Source organism: Cibotium barometz, chromosome 1 (assembly GCF_041138505.1).
Source record: "Cibotium barometz isolate CiBa-2024 chromosome 1, ASM4113850v1, whole genome shotgun sequence".
In the NCBI taxonomy this organism is placed as follows: Eukaryota; Viridiplantae; Streptophyta; class Polypodiopsida; order Cyatheales; family Cibotiaceae; genus Cibotium; species Cibotium barometz.
Genome location: NC_141046.1, coordinates 10464571 through 10481567, shown reverse-complemented (window position 1 = coordinate 10481567; position 16997 = coordinate 10464571). Strand labels below are relative to the sequence as shown.

The following is a 16997-nucleotide window of genomic DNA, read 5'->3' as shown; positions in this document are numbered from 1 at the left end:
GGGCTGAACGAGTGAATGCCAGGTCCTCTGAGTATCTAGTTTCACAATGTCCTTCTTGATGACCGTGTTCAGCTCTGTGCAGCTGAGAGCAAAGCAAGGGGCTTCTATGTTGTACTGAAACGGGGGGAGTGCCCCCATCTGCATGCCATGTATATCGAACCAATTTCTCACATGTGCATACCAGCACTTTGTGTCTCCATCTAGTGCAAGTTGTCTCGTGGACTCTTAGGGCGAGCCAGGGGTATCTATCTACCCTGGTGGGCTCCCATAATGTGTGCCAGTATGTCACTATTTGGAATTGAGCCTCTGTCACGATCGTTGCAGTCCCCATCTCCGCTCACACAATCTCATGTGGCACTGAAGGCCTACTCCTAATCATGTGCGAGATCATCATCACACTAGGGTCCTTTCCATGGGCTTCCACCCATCATATACCTCTTCCATATCTGTCTCAGCAGGCACCCCCCTCTGTCTCCTTTTGTGGTACAAACTGGCCCCAGATGGGAGCTCCATACAATAGTGTAGATGTGACTAGTGTGTCAAATAGCGAGAGCTTCGTCCTCAGCTCATGAAACTCTATCTGAGAACACTGCCACTCAAGTGAGCCCAGGGCTGCATAGCCAGGCATCAATTTGGTTTTGGCTGCCTTCCACATAGAGAACTGCGTCTAGCAAAAGTGATCCCAAGATATACATAAGCGGTCACATGCTCCACGGGCTCCCCACTATATATAAACAGCGGTGCGAATCTGCCTATCCACTGCGGGGAGGCATTAAAGATCATAACCTTGGTCTTCCCAAGGTTCATAGTGAGGTCCTGGTCCTCGCAAGAGGCCCGTAATGCATCCAAATGCCTCTATAGCCTCTCTGGTGAGTCAGAGATCAGGACAATGTCGTCCTATACAATTGGATAGGTATCAAGGCTCTTGCAATATGCTCTTGGTCCTCTGATTGTCATGTGCATCAGCAATGCCATGGACCTTCTCAAGACTAAATCCAGAAGGGGCAAGCAGATAAAGACCATGAACCAGTAGAAGATGGACATGGAGCAGGACTTGGAGCAAAAGCATGGATCAGAAAGCTGTCGGCTGCATGGAGGCTAACGTCAGCAGTACCAGAGGGCTGTCGGCTGCAGGACAGAGGGTGCTGGCAGCAGGCGCATCAAGGAAAATAGAAGAGATCCAGTCGGCTGCATTAAATGGAATTTAATGAATTATGAACTGGCCGACCAGCAGTTGGCCAGTTTCCCATGTAGTCCAAGGGGCTATAAATAGCCCCCCTTGCTCTATGGTTTAATCATTCAACCCACTAGGGGTATGAGTCATTAGGAGTCCTAGTCTAGGGCAGTTTTGGTGTGTTATCACCTTTTCAAGAAGGCAGCCAAGGGCTGCAAAGATATGTACCCTTTTTGTACCATAGTATATACTGAAATTCCAGCACTTCTCACTCTCTCTCTCTACTCTCTCTCTACCTGCGTTTTTGCATCAGATGGTGCGTTTTGCACCAGAAGGTTTCCAAGAGTGTTTAGGGCTGAAAGAAGACTACCCCGAGCTTCCGCGCGTTACATTGGTATCAGAGCATCAGGCTCAGCCAAGCTAAACACTGATTCAGTCCCAGATGATGGTGTACAGGTCCAAGGTACAGGAAAGTACACGGATTCGAAGCCCAAGGCAAGAACACAGATCGGGAAGAACTCCCAGGAGGTTTGTTGGTGGTGTTCCACAGTGCCAGATGGGGATGGCAGTTCCGTGAGCCAGATAGGTTCTCAGGTAACGGTCCCAAGGGAGGTTGATCCTCCAAGGGTGATGTGAGAGTGCCAGACTCAGTTCTAGGAATGAAGACCAAGACGGTGTTTCAGAGCCAGGGCAGGAATGGATTGTGGACTAGAGGAAGACCCGATGCATAGATCTTCATCAGAGACAGAGTGGTTTGGAGAACAGACCGGATGTTCAGAGAAAAAGGTTTGCCAGGGATGGATGATGACAGAGGGACTTCGGGACAGGATTGGGATGATGACAGTCATCCAAGAGCAGGTTGGATTCCCGTCATCAAGTTTAGCAGAGGGGGATGTCATGTGCATCAGCAATGCCATGGACCTTCTCAAGACTAAATCCAGAAGGGGCAAGCAGATAAAGACCATGAACCAGTAGAAGATGGACATGGAGCAGGACTTGGAGCAAAAGCATGGATCAGAAAGCTGTCGGCTGCATGGAGGCTAACGTCAGCAGTACCAGAGGGCTGTCGGCTGTAGGACAGAGGGTGCTGGCGGCAGGCGCATCAAGGAAAATAGAAGAGATCCAGTCGGCTGCATTAAATGGAATTTAATGAATTATGAACTGGCCGACCAGCAGTCGGCCAGTTTCCCATGTAGTCCAAGGGGCTATAAATAGCCCCCCTTGCTCTATGGTTTAATCATTCAACCCACTAGGGGTATGAGTCATTAGGAGTCCTAGTCTAGGGCAGTTTTGGTGTGTTATCACCTTTTCAAGAAGGCAGCCAAGGGCTGCAAAGATATGTACCCTTTTTGTACCATAGTATATACTGAAATTCCAGCACTTCTCACTCTCTCTCTCTACTCTCTCTCTACCTGCGTTTTTGCATCAGATGGTGCGTTTTGCACCAGAAGGTTTCCAAGAGTGTTTAGGGCTGAAAGAAGACTACCCCGAGCTTCCGCGCGTTACAATGTCGTCCTATACAATTGGATAGGTATCAAGGCTCTTGCAATATGCTCTTGGTCCTCTGATAGTGCTATGTATGACCTCTGAAGCAACCCCCCTGTGTAAAGCTTGAGGATCCCCCAAAGCATATCTGCTGGTACTCCCATATCCTAAAGTCTCCTCATCAATCTGGCCCGTGAGACAGTGCCAAAAGCCTTGTGGAAATCCACAAAGCAATAGTATATCCGATGCCCAAGAGCTCTCCCCTCCTCAATGATCCCTCGTAGCATGAAGATGTGATCTAGTGTGGAGTGTGCCCCCGAGAGAGAGAGAAAGAAAGAAAGCTGTATTAACGTCTACAAGAGGCCGAACTCGACCTATGAGACAAATCAATGTACAATTGTCAATGTTCTCTGGATGTCCAGAAAAAGAGAAAGAAAGAAAGAAAGAAAGCTGTATTAACGTCTACTAGAGGCCGAACTCGACCTATGAGACAAATCAATGTACAATTGTCAATGTCCTCTGGATGTCCATAAAAAAAAAATGACAAAATGCACATGAAATAAACTATGAAAGTGCTGAGCTAGTGGGGGGGTGTGATGGATGGAGCACTACTGCTAGAGGCTCAGTATGCAACCTATATGCGTAGGGTATACAAGAATGCAATGCAGATGTGTCTAGCTCCAACCAATACCATAATGGGGGTGTAATATGTGATACATAGGCGATGGCGAGGCAAAAATACCTCGAAGCATGATCTCTTGGTGTGAGTGTAAGTGAGCTAGCTGCTCCTGGATATGGTGCTGATGTCGAGCCCGTATCTCTGTGATCTCCCTCTGATGTAGCCTGGGAGTCTGGTAGCCTGGTGCTCTTGGTCTCCGTTTGGCTCGGAGGTCCGTAGCGTGCTGAAGTGTAACCCCCTCCTGTGTCATGGTAGGCACTGGGATAGATCTCTGGAAGAAATCCGTGAGCTGGAGCTGTTGCCCACCTCTCCTCTAGCAAGAACTAGCCAAATCTGCGGACTCCATGATCTGGCGGAGTGAGGGATGCCCACTGAAGATGGTTTTGTATCTCTCTCTAATGACACTATATGCTCTGCATCTGCAGACATAATGCTCCTCACTCTCAACCTCCTCCTGGCATAGTCTGCATATCCTCTCTGCTCTGGGGATCCATGCTGCCCTACCTGCCTCAATCTCAAGCTGGTGTGATGACACTTTGAGCTAGCCAATCGCCACTCGGGCACTGTGAGGCATGTACACATCCATATATCCGGGTCACTGAATGAATCCATCCGCTGATGAGATACGCATAAACTGATCTTTGTAGTATAGCATCTTCGGTGGTTGAGGCTAACTAGGTGTAATCCAAGTCTCATGGGTGTATCGTTGTCATAAAACATGCCGAAGGACTCTGTTCCTCTCACTGTGAGAGAGCTGGATGTGTGGTGCATGTATATCATACTGGAAAGGTGGCAGGTGATCTATGTGGAGACCATGCTGAGTGAGCCACTATATCATCTTTGAATACCATGATCTCCTATCTCCACTCTCTGTGAGCTGCCTGGACGCCTCAAAAGCTCTATGTGAGAGTCGATCTGATGGCATATCTCTGATCCTCTGTATGAAGCAGATCGTCTGGAAGAGGGCCTCTACTAGCATAGGAGGTGCAACAAACTCCGCTTGGACAATGTCATGTGGGATGGAGGGTTTGCTGCGCATCATCCGTGAGAGCATGAGAATCTGAGGCCTCTCTCTGTGAGACCATGTGGAGGTGGCGAGCCCAGGTGCCCATACTGCTGCAGCATACATCAAAGCAGGGGTGACTAGTGTGTCAAACAACCACCCCTTCGTGCGGGGCTCCTGGAAGTGTGCCCGGTGACATTGTCTCTCTAGCATGGCCAGAGCTGCATACCCTTGTGTGAGTCTCTCCCTGGCTGCCTGTGCCATAGTAAATCTTCCTGGTGGAGTCGCGAATGTAATCCCCAAGTACAGATATGAGTCTACCACCTCTACCTGTCCTCCTGCTCTAGTGTGAAGATGGCCTGTCGTCTAACCGGCCCTGAGGTGTGGAAAATCATGACCTTGGTTTTCCCAAGGTTCACTGTAAGTCCCCTCTGTGTGCAGAAGTCATGGAGTGCATGGAGATGATGTTGTAGTCCCATTTGCGACTCAGAGACCAAAATGATATCATCTCCATATAGCATAATGTGGACTGTGGTACCTGCTGAGATGTCTACCCCGTCCCCACCACCGTGAACAATGAAGTTAGCCACCTCATCAATGTATAGCCCAAATAGTGTAGGAGAGAGTGGGCATCCTTGCTTCACACCTATGGTGCTAGAAATAACATCAGATAGCCCCCCGAGGCATCGTATGCGGCTGATGACCTGCTTATATAAAGCATAGATGCCCCAGACCATCTCTAATGGGATCCCCAATGTTGGAGGCGCTGGAAGAGTATCTCCCGTGGCACCGTGTCAAATGCTTTGCGGAAAGCCACAAAGCAGCAGTATAATCTCCTCTCCCACGTCTAGCCTGATCAATCAGACATCTCAGAGTGAATATATGGTCAATAGTAGAGAAAGCTCGTCGGAAACCAGCCTGCCCTGGTGCTCGCAGTCCCTCCTCCTCTGCATATGAGCTCAACTCTGCCTCAAGCACTGCGCCATAAAGTTTGGCCAATGTATGACTAATCATGATAGTCCTGTAGTTGCTGGGGTCTAGCATGTCTCCTGCTTTGTGGAGAGGCACGATGGTGTGCATAGTCCATTCAGCTGGTAGGCCCTCCACTAGTGCCCTATTAAAGAGGTGAGCAACAAAGGGTCCCAGTGTGTCAGCTGCATAAATAAGATGCTCACTCTGTATGCGTGTGTGGTCAGCCGATCTCCCATTTAGTAACCGGCGGATAGCTCTCTCTACCAATCGTGGCAGTAAAGAAAGTAGAGGTGGTGGTAGGGCGGGACTCTTATGGCTGTGGTATGGGCGGTTGCTGAGGGATATGTTAGAGGCTCTTTGCATATGTGTGCCATGTGTGTGGATCCTCAATCGGGGTACGACAGCGAGGCTCTCATCCTGCGCCATGCAGTGGCTGTATCTCTCCTCATGAGAAGGTGGTACATATCCCAGTACTGTGCCTCCTCATATGCACGCCTCTTACGGCGCGTGAGGGTCCATATCTATCGGCTCGATAAAACGAGCCTCCTCATCGTGTCTAACCATTGTGAGCATGCCTCTCAAATCAAGGCGAAACAAGCATGCCACTCCTCCCAAGCCACGCACCCCTCCAGTGGTGCGTGTTTGTGTTCTGAAAGTTGATTCCCATGCATAACCCTCCACTTTGGGTAGCCCTCTCTCAGGACTTCGATGCATTTCTGTGTAGAAGATAATATCCCTATCTGTGTAAGTCTCTGTGAAGCCTCCTATGTCTGACCATAGAGTTCCATTGCAATTCCATACTCCTATCCTCAATGCATCTATGGTCTCATAGGCCCCGCACTGTCGTGTGGGGCGTTTATCCGTGATGATGACTCGGTCATCACGATAAACGGCCCATTTTCCTACCTTGCGGACTTCCATAACTTGAACCATCCCAGCTTTCCTGTGTTGCACCTGTAGGGGGGTGAGGTCATCTCCAAGGTATATTTTGGTTGTTCAGAGGGTGGCCCTCTTCTTCAAGAAAGCCAAGTGGGACTCCGTATCTTTGAACTTGAGGAGGAGAGACCTCGCCCTCGTCAAGTCCTTCCCGGCTCCCCAAGCATCTACAAAAGGTGTGTCAGTGAGGCCCATCTGTCTACATGCATTGTGTTGTTTTATGCAAATTCCACAAGTGGTAAGTACTTCTCCCAAGAAGACTTATGATCCGCCATATAACATTTCCAACTTGGCTGAATTTGCAGCCTCACTTTGCCTATCCGTTTGAGGGTGATAAGCTGATGAGAAGTCCAATTTGGTGCCCATATTATCAAACAAGGCCCGCCAAAAGAGACTTGTAGTCCTGGGATCTCTATCCCCTACAATGCACTTCAGCATTCCATGATGCTTGAACACTTGTGCAAGATATATCTTAACCATACGCTTAGCTTTGATGGTCCACTTGACCGGTAAGAAGTGAGCTTGCTTGGTAAACCTGTCCACAATTGTCCAAATAGCATCATTACCGTATTGGGTCCGTGGCAAGTCCATAATGAAATCCATTGTAATACTTTTCCATATCTGTGTGAGATTAGGCAATGGCTGAAGCAATCCTGGTGCCTTTTGCCTATCGAATTTCACGTTTTGACAGGTGATACATGCCATATTTGTGTCTCTATGTGCTTTCGCATACTTGGCCAAGAGAAATATCGCTCAATCATGTGAGTAGTAGGCATTATGCCTCTATGACTAGCATATGGAGGCACATGGCACTCATCCAAAACCTTTTGCCTCATGTCATAGTTTCATTCGAAGAGGTTACACCGGCCCGAGACTGAGGGTTGGTGTGCTGAGATCTCTTGAAGAGGATGAGCTTCTTTTGTTTTGGGTTGAAAGCACAAGAGTGGGTGTAAGTATGCAAAGGCTGGAGCGTATGCACACATGCTTTACTGAATTTGCTTGATAACTTTGATTTGATCTGATGATTTTTACGACTGATAGTGGCAAGGTTGCATTGTACTTCCGTACCTTATTATAAGGTACATTTTAGTGTACAGTATGGTATTGTATGGATCCGTACGTGGAAGCCCCTCCCCTCCCCCCCCCACATCCCCTCCTCTCCCGATTGACCTTTGGCCCAAGATCCTCCCGTAGTTACCGATTTTCCACCGCCCGTAGGTGCTCGCCTGAAGCCGCTTATTTATCCACACGTTAGGCGATGCCACCAAGGAAGCACCAAGGGGGGTTTTGAACCCAAGACCTCTTGGTCCTAGGCAAACACCTTCACCACTTGATCTATCACCTCACTGGCAAGTACGTGTCAGTTTTTAAAAACATTTTGGCCCAAAAAAAACCCTAGGCTGGCTGCCATCTCGCTGATTTTAGCCAACTTTTGCAAAGTGCAAACATAGCCATTCCTCTCATTGATACAAACATTGCAGCGAGAGATGATGATGACGCGGTGCCAGCCGTTGCGGTCACCACCATTGTAGAGCCAGAGCTGAGAGTATGATAGCGAAGGAAACATGTTGACAGATGGAGCTCTCATTTTGGTAATTGTGTTGTAGTTGAATGTTCAAAAATGAATTGTTTTTTCATTCATTTTTTTGTATATATGTACACTATATAGTATATTTTTTATGTTTTTATGGACCTTACGTATTTAATGTACCTCAAAATCTCAACCCATACTTGAATGCGTACCTTACCATACCTTACCTTACTGTACCTTTACACCTTGGATGATGGCTTGCCTTTTTTTATGGATTCAGGACCTGGTCGGCTACCAGAGGGTGCTGCGGCCTGGTGAGAAAGACCACGACTTGATTAAATAGCATTTAAGGCTTGTTTTAATGCGTGGTTTGCATGGTTGATCTGTCCTACTGGCTGACTAAAGCAATACCTGGCCGACTGCTATCTAGGCCATCATGGCCTTGGTCGACTACATGCCTAAGCCCGTAAGGGCTACCGACTGGTGGGTAGGGGTATTCCCTACCCTTTGCAAGTCTTCCCCACTTCTTGGGGCTGCCTTGGGGCTGGCCCCTACTATATGAGGTGTACTAATATGCCTATGATGCATACTGTACTGCTAAGGTTGACATCTGCATGCACCTATATGATGAACACTTGCTGAATTCTCCAAAGTGGGTTAAGAGGACTGACCTGACATTGACATGTCCAGACATGTCCAGCGGACTTACGGTCTTCCTCGTCCTTGCGCTGGGCATTCATATCACTTGTTTACTCAAGCATTGTACAACATTCTCCAAAGAATAATATAAGCAAATACTCCTCCTTGAGGGGGGGGCCCTTCAGTGGGTATTTGGGACCCAATACTTTGTCATCTTCTTCATTCTCATTCTCTTATCTCTCTCTACTCTCTTAATTGGATGCTAAAGATTTTCACCACATAAAGGTATAAATAAGGCAAGCTCAGTGCATGTAACATTGGTATCAAAGCCTTAGGTTGGTGACACAACTTGGCTTACTAAGAAGTGAGAGCATCCGGTCGGCGGTGGATGGTAAATTGCGGTCCGAAAAAAACACCTAGGCCTCCACCATGTCAAGAGAGAAATCACATCAAGAAGAAAGCCAACAAGAAGTTGTGGAGGCACAAAGCTTCCAAACTGAACGAACACTTCCGCCAAGCATAGAAGAGCTCCTGAGAATAATGATGAAGCAAATAAATTCTCTGAAGATGCAGCTTGCCGCAAAAAAAGAGAAGTCCAAAGAAGGCATCTCAGATCTGGCATAGATCCTTCTCACTATGGAGGAACAAAGAAGAAAAGACGAAGATCAACGTGAAGAAGCAAAAAGAAAAGAAGAAGCAAGACGTGAAGAAGAAAGAAGAAAAGGAAGCAAAAAGAAAAGTAGAAGAAGAGAAAGAACTGAGACGTGCGGAGGAACAACGAGATAAGGAAGCCACACGCAAATATGAGGAAGACCAGCGCCGTCGAGAAATCGCCGACCGAGAGTTTCAACAAAGACTCGACTTGGAGGCTATGCAAATCTAGCATTAGCAAATGATGGCACAGATTCTGGCACCCCTCCTACAGCCGGCTCCGAATTCCTCGTCCTCCACCGCCCCTACCACCACCATCATACACGAACCTCTCCAAATTTGAGTAAGTATGATGGTAAGTGTGATCATGTTGCTGTTACTCAATTTATTCATCAATTTGAAGCACATCTTCCTTTAGCTAAAATTACATATCCACAAGACAAAGTCCATGTAGCAGCATCCCAACTCACTGGGGAAGCTGTTACTTGGTGGCAGCATTGGGCACAACTTAACACAGATCCCATCATAGGCCAATTCCACTTTCATTGGTCTACTTTCGTGGTTCACCTTAAAGCCTGTTTTCTTCCATCACAGTACATGACCAATCTTGAGGATGAGTTTTACAAACTTAGTCAAGGTGGTTCCCCTGTTTTGACCTATTCCAACAAGGTCATTACAATGGCCCAACAATTGGGCATATTGGAAGAAGATAAGCTCAAGCAGTTCATTCGAGGTTTAGACACTAACATTAGGTACCCAGATAGGAATTTTGAGCCTTAGACTTATGCACGGGCTCTGACCCTCGCTTAGAATCAGGAACTGATGCTGAACGGAGGTAAGCCCAAGCAGGTACAATCTTCCCGTGAGCCCCAACAACAGTCATCTACCCTACAGTCATCTACCTAGGGTAAGGGGGCTTAGAACAGCAAAGACCAAAATGACCAAAAGAAAAACTCTCCGGGTCAGTCGGACAATAGGAAAGATTCTACGCCCAAGAAGACTCCTGAGGAAAAAGCTAAGCAGCCGGATGAACAAACACGGTACAGGACAGAGAACCGTTGTTTCTTCTGTCACACTGTGGGACACGGGAAGAAAGATTTCACTAAGTTTCAGGCTAAAAAGTCTTCTAAGGCATCCACTTCCATAGTAGCAACCGTAGCAGCCTTATCCACATCGTCGCCATCAACCTTTTTCAGAGCCCCTCATGATTCGCGGGGATCGGAGCATTCCTGGAATTCCACTAATTTCCCACATTCTGGCCCAACATGCCATCCGAAAGGAGCAGAATGTGCGTTACTATATGTCCACTCTCAGTCTAATGCAGTTCAAATAGCACCTGCCGAGGAGCAACGGCTGGATGGTCTTTTTTCTCAGTACAGCAACATCATGCTGCAAGACGATCTCCCACCCAGTAGACCTGAGGACCATTGCATAGAGTTGGTTCCTGGGTCATAACCTCCAAGCAAGTTTCCCTACCACCTTTCTAAAGCATTGGAGAGTGAGCTGGAGCATCAGTTAGCCCAACTACTCAAGTCCGGATTTATCCGATAGTCATCCTCACCTTTTGCCGCTCCCATTCTGTTTGTCCAAAAGAAGGATAAGTTCGCACGCTTATGTGTGGATTACAGGGCGCTAAATAAGCTAACAATTAAGAATAGATTCCCCATGCCCAGAATAGAGTACATTCTAGAATGAACGACTCAATGGTGCAAAAATTTTATCTAAGATAGATCTTAAGAGTGGCTACCATTAGGTTCGGATCTTTGAGGCCGACATTCCAAAAACTGCCTTTAGGACCGAGCACTGCCACTACAAATTTGTGGTGATGCCCTTTGGCCTCACCAATGCACCAGTGACGTTCAACAAAATGATGTCTCGGGTTTTTCGGGATCTCATTGGCAAATGCATCTTCATCTTCTTAGATTATATTCTTATCTTCTCAGGGACTGCAGAGCAGCATGAGCGAGATGTGGCACAATTTTGTTAACTCTTGTAGGACTCAGTTGTTTATCAATGCCAAGAAGAGTGAGTTTGGAGTACAAGAAGTCCATTACCTGGGATACATTATCAGTTCATCAAGTATTAGCCTCGATCTTGAAAAGGTATAGGCCATTCTTAGTTGGGATGTTCCCACTACAGCTTCCCACTACAACCCAAGAAATCCGCTCATTTGTGGGTCTTTGTCAGGCCTATAGCACACACATGGACAAGTTTTTTGACCTTGCAGCACCTCTCACTGACTTGTTGAAGGGCGTGAAGACTCGTCGTCAAAAAGTGTCCTTCACGGGCAAGGCTCTAGAGGCATTCCAGACAATGAAGAAAGTTTCCTCTGAGTCACCAGTTTTGATGTTGGCATCATGAGATGATGCTTTCGAGGTCATTACCGATGCCAGTAACCTTGCCATTGGAGATGCTTTACAACAAGATGGTAGGCCAGTGGCTTATTACAGCTGCAAATTGAATAACGCTCGAAAAGAATTATTCAGTGTTTGACAAAGAGTTCTTGGGGGTGATGACGGCTCTTAAACATTGGAAGCACTTCCTTTATGGGAGGGACTTCACAGTTAAGACAGATCACCAGGCACTTTAATGGTTGCAAACCATGCTTAGAGCCCAATGGAGTGAGAGGCAATCTAGGTGGAGTCAATTGTTCCAACAATTTGGGAGAATGATTGAATACGTCCCAGGCAAAAATAATCCTGTTGCCGATGCTCTTAGTCGAAAGGGCACTATTCAAACATTGCAGGAGTCCAATGTGCTGGAAATTCAAGGCAAAGACTTGGACAGTATGAAGGCACAATATCCGGATTCAGAAGAGTTTAGGACTCAATATCAGTTGGCCCTCAATTCAGAACGAGGGCACTACAAATTTTTTGTGTGTCGTGCACCCTAATGCTGCCCTGCACTGTTGCCTGCACCTTATGTTTGCAATAAAGCAAGCTATGCACAAAAGCAAGCTATGCACAAAAGCACCTTGAAAGGAACCCCAAAAAAAATCAGTTATCTGATTAGATAGAACCTTGATTTTACAGGTGTTGGTATCCTTTGAGGCGGAACTTGTGGGAGATACATGGGCAGCAGTGAGCGAACCTTGAGCTGTGCAACGCGGGAGCTGATGACGAACAGGCAGCGTGGGAGAGCCGATAGCATGCAGATGGGTAGGGCGACTGCACCTTGGAGCCGACGGCATTGATTGTGCAGGACCTGGTAGCTATAGGCAACGGGAGCTGCTGCAGACGAACGGGACTGCAATTGCAGCAGACGGCAGGAGCGGGGCATTGATAGCATGCAGACGGCAGGAGTACAGAAGGCAGCGATGGCAACAGGAAAGGCGCAGTCGACGGCATCGAATTGCACGAGGACGGCGACAGTGAGAAGCCGGGTCAGAGCTTGCCGGACGAATGTGGGATGGCATCGGGGTCAGAGCTTGTCGGACGAATGTGGGATGGCATCGGGGTCAGAGCCGGACGGAACAGATACGGCGACAGAGTGAAGACCTTGATTTGTGCCCAAAAGTGGCCTGTTCCACGTAAGCCACAAGTGTGGCGGAGCTCAGCCAAGCGCTGCCCACTGTGGTGTGAGCTCAACCCGTGGGCTGGGCGATGGTGGAGCCCTCCCCACTAGCTCCACCCCCTTTGGAGGCTGAAACGGGCGGTGAGAGGGCTCAGCGCTAGAAAGGGCAGCGGCACAAGAGGACAGAGCGCTGCAGACGGAATCACAGGCAGGGTCAATGGAGTTGTTCCTGGCGGACGGAATTGCAGACAGAGAGACCAGCGCGTGCAGGAGAAGAGGAACGTCGCTCTGATACCATTGTTGGACTAGGGTTGCACAGAAATGAGGCGCGCACAGAGAAACACACAGCAGCAAGAGAGAGAGAGAGAGAGAGAGAGAGAGAGAGAGAGAGAGAGAGATGGTGGCTGACGCTCAAAGAAAGATGGATACAAATGTGTGGAGCAAAGAGAGTTGACTCAACAATATCAAAAGACAATGCATGTGGTGTCCTTTCACACCTAATATCCAAGGGGAAAAACCCAAAGGGAGAAAAGTGCCCTTGGTTAGCCCATGTTCACATGTGGCACTACTCATATCATATGTGGCGTAACTCATAGCATATATGCCAATAGTCTTCCTTGTACGCTAAACAAGTTAATGCTCATCAAAGTGGAAGCAAATGCTTCTTGTGCCAACATGGATGATTCTAGCAGCTGCCGGAGCACCTATAGATATGAAGATACAATTGTTATCTTATTAAAAAGTATGCCTGATGAAGAGTATGGACATTCGGTCTCTACTCTAATAAATCTTCCAGAACCTTCTTAAGAGGACATTGATGCTGCACTCCTTGAGGAACACAAGAAGAAGCAAGAGAAGACTGGTGTCTATGAAGGAGCATACTACACCAAGAACAAGTTCTCCACCAACAACAAGAACTTCATCAGCAAGAAGAACTTCACCGACTCAAAGGCAAATAAGTCTTGTGGATTTTGTTGGTAAAGATAATCATATCGAGGAGAATTGTTTCTTTGAAAAAAAGGCACAAAAGACGTACCTTGTAACTCAAGAAGAGGTCTCTTAGGAGACCAACTATGTTGAAGCAGATTAGGCTTTTTGAGTAGCGTAAGGTTTATGCCCCTACCATGTTAAAACCTCATCTTACTAAATGTAATTACCTAATCCTGAAGCTTTGTAATCATCATTAGAATTTCTCACATAACTCTCTAGCATTGTTATCATAACGAGTAAGATCTACGGGCATGGCATTGTAAACATAACCAGTAAGTCTAATGAGCTCTATAAGTGTCATCATAGCTAGGGGAGATGTAGCATTGTCATGAATATTGGGAAATACACCCAATATTCATACTCATATTCTAAGGTTATTTGGGACACAAAACCTTGGCTTTACTCTTTGTAAAAGGCATCATTTTTACCTAGAAGAAGGCGCCTATTCTCATGCATTTATGAACCCACCAATGTTGACTTTGATGAGAGATTCTAGGAGAGCATCTATAGAGAATGTAGGAGATGATTGAGGAGGTGCTTGACATCATCCATGACACATTTTATGCTTTGTATTTAGCCTATTTAAGAGGCACACTCTCATGAATGAAACATGATTCATTAATCCTCCACTCATGGTGTGATTATGCTAATCTCAATGCCCATTATGTGTGATTAACCTAGTGCTCTTGGTGTATTTTATGTACGTGTAGTCTTTTACATGCATAGGAGTTGTATTACTTAAGTATTTAACTTTGCGTTAAGGGAATTAAATATTCATCTTACAAAGTAGGAGTTGTAGTACTTATGTATTTAACTTTCCGTAAGGGAATTAAATATTCATCTTACAATTGGGGGCTGCTTCCAGGCGCGCTGAGCCTTGGAAGGAGCTTCTTTTTTAGCGACAGGCTAGGGCTCCTCCAGCAGAGGGCACTTGGGCACCAGAGATACGATGGATCTTCATAGAGATGAGGAGGACAAGCCTCAGTAGAGGCTGGGAGGACAGATTTGCCTTGAGCATCCTGCGAGCTTGGGAGCTACCAAGACCGGGGCTTTCTCAGAGACCTCCTACTTGTGATGAGAAGTGGGCCAGAGAGCCGCTCATATGGAGCCCCGCGGTACGCACTGAGCAGGGTCATATGCTGGGCTCTCGGCCTCGTCTAGCCTGGGGACCATTGGCGGCAGGCCCAGCACGCAGTTTTGGAGATTGGCAGGCCTTTTGCAGTCTCCCAGAGGAGGTCCAGGTGGAGAGGCTGAGTCACTTCAGAGGGGGGCTGATTATGCGGGATGACATTCAAGAGGCACTCACTGAGGAGTGGTTCACGCCCTTCGAGCCAGCGGCCCCACGATGGATGGGAGCCTTTACACAATTGGAGATCTTTACTGCTGTCAGAGCTTGCACTGAGGATGGTAGATGCCTCTACTATGAGATCCAGGATGAGGCCAGACTTCAGAGAGCGGAGGCAGAGTCGCCTTTGGTTGCAGAGTGCATCTTTCAGAGGATACGGGTAGTGGCCGCCGCTTCTCAGAAGTGGCATATTGATCCAGACCCTGCAGATGTGGACTCTGATTGGCGCATTTGGGCATATGATGCGCGCCCTTTGGCCCGGCTCCAGTGGGACCCTGGCGAGTACGAGTGGCATGATCCTTATGCGTCCCCCGGGGCCATAGAGATTACCTTTTTCTAGTACATTGTTCGGTTGGGGAGGCATATTCTGACTGCGAGGAGGATGGTCTCTCCAGCCGCCGCAGGCGGCTGCTGTGCAGGGACTCTCACAGGAGTTCCTGGAGGATTTTTGGGACCAGGCTCTGGGCTAGTCGACAGGCACGCAGGATCTCGACTTTTCAGTGTGGCTGGTTGCCCATAGGGGCTCTGCAGTTGGCACCTGGCTTATCTACAGTGGTCTTCCGGCGGCCTGTGTCCGATGCGGCCACCCTTTGGAGACACAGAGACACTGCCTATGGGACTGTCCACAGGCGCAACATATTTGGCTGAGGATGCTGCGCATTTCGGTCCCCCTCTCTCCAGAGGCCATGTATACGTGGGGTGCCGCTGCTTGGTCGACATCGTCAGGGCCTGCTCCGGGATACGAGACGGAGCAGGACAGCCAGGCTATCAGATTCATTAGGAGCCAGCTTCGCCTTGTTCCTTCACCGGACTTCTCGTCCGCCGTCGTCTGGACACAGGAGAGGGATCTTCGATGGGAGCTCCTCAGCAGCCTCACCATCTGGTTCACCTGGAGAGCCCGGTGTTTCTGGGCCTTTGAGGGGAGACTGGAGCCACCAGCAGAGACTGTTCGGGGGATTTGGCAGGAGCTGATCCACACCCTGCGCGGATAGTATGACCGCATCCGGGGCGACTCAGATGCGGAGATCTTGCGGCGCCAGGCCTTCCACACCACTTGGTGCAGCGGCTCCTTCTATACGCTACACGCGGGAGTCCCCCGCTGGCATTACAGGCCACCTGTTTGGCTTTTCCGCCCTCCTATTGTATGATATAGCTCTCAGTTTTTTGTACTGATCTTTGTACCCTTTTTGCACCTAGGGAGAGTCTCCCTAGCTGCCTTGATTGGATCTTTGCTCTGCCTTCTTAAGAGCAAGAGAGGTTTTTTGTAGCCCAGTGGGCGGGTTTTTTTTAACTAATGAAAGGATCTTTTCTCGAAAAAAAAAAATATTCATCTTACAAATATGTATACTTACATGAATGATATTGTCGAGAGTCCAGCCTTGGGACCTAGAAAGGGACATGTTTTCACTGCTGCGAGGTACTCACATCACTACTTGGTCACTTATATTAGCTCATGCGACAAGTTACTGCCATGATCTTTTTTTGCCTTTTGTGTTCTTCTAGCCAATTAGCATGAAAGCTTCCTATATATGTTGCTTGAAGAGATGCAATAATCACATTAAGACAATTGTTTAGAAAGTTAAGTTTGTGATGGTGGGCATCCTAGTTTAGAAATTAAGACAATTGTTTAGAAAGTTAAGTTGCGATCTGAAGTGTTTAGATTGACATAGTGATCACATTACCAGCTCATAGAGATTCGCTTTTCTTTTACAGGTTTGGATCAAGCCCATCAGATCTAGCAGGCTTTATTCTTCGTGATCATATTTGTGCTTAGAGTGGCTTTTGGATTTGAACCATGTTATTTGTGAAATCTATCATAGTGCAACTATGATGCTCCAATGTGTGAAACATCCAACAAGTTGGATCTATCTTACATTGTAGCTTTAAGTGCATACCGTGAAGGCCTTGTTTTGGAGCTTCATTTAACTTATTCTTATACATGCAAAATATGTTGCAACCTAAAGGTGTACAGAAAAATAATTCTCTTGTACACCATTTGTGGATCTCAACTTTAAATTAATTAATGAAGACGTGAGGGGGGACGTATAGACTGAAAAAGGGGGTCTTTGGATAATCCTT

General features: G+C 47.5%; 1 protein-coding gene across 3 annotated transcripts in view; it reads left to right on the top strand.

The window, feature by feature from the left end:
* LOC147641591 (uncharacterized) overlaps positions 1-16997 on the top strand; it is a 29386-nt gene that overhangs the window by 10494 nt on the left and 1895 nt on the right. Inside the window, exon 2 of one of the 3 annotated variants that reach the window (XM_086792084.1) lies at positions 16632-16950. The exons of the other annotated variants lie outside the window; for them this stretch is intronic. Coding sequence (XP_086648210.1) covers positions 16632-16676 — 45 coding nt within the window. The 3' untranslated portion in view covers positions 16677-16950. Of the gene's footprint in view, positions 1-16631; positions 16951-16997 lie in introns of those variants that run through there. 3 annotated transcript variants of the gene reach the window in all.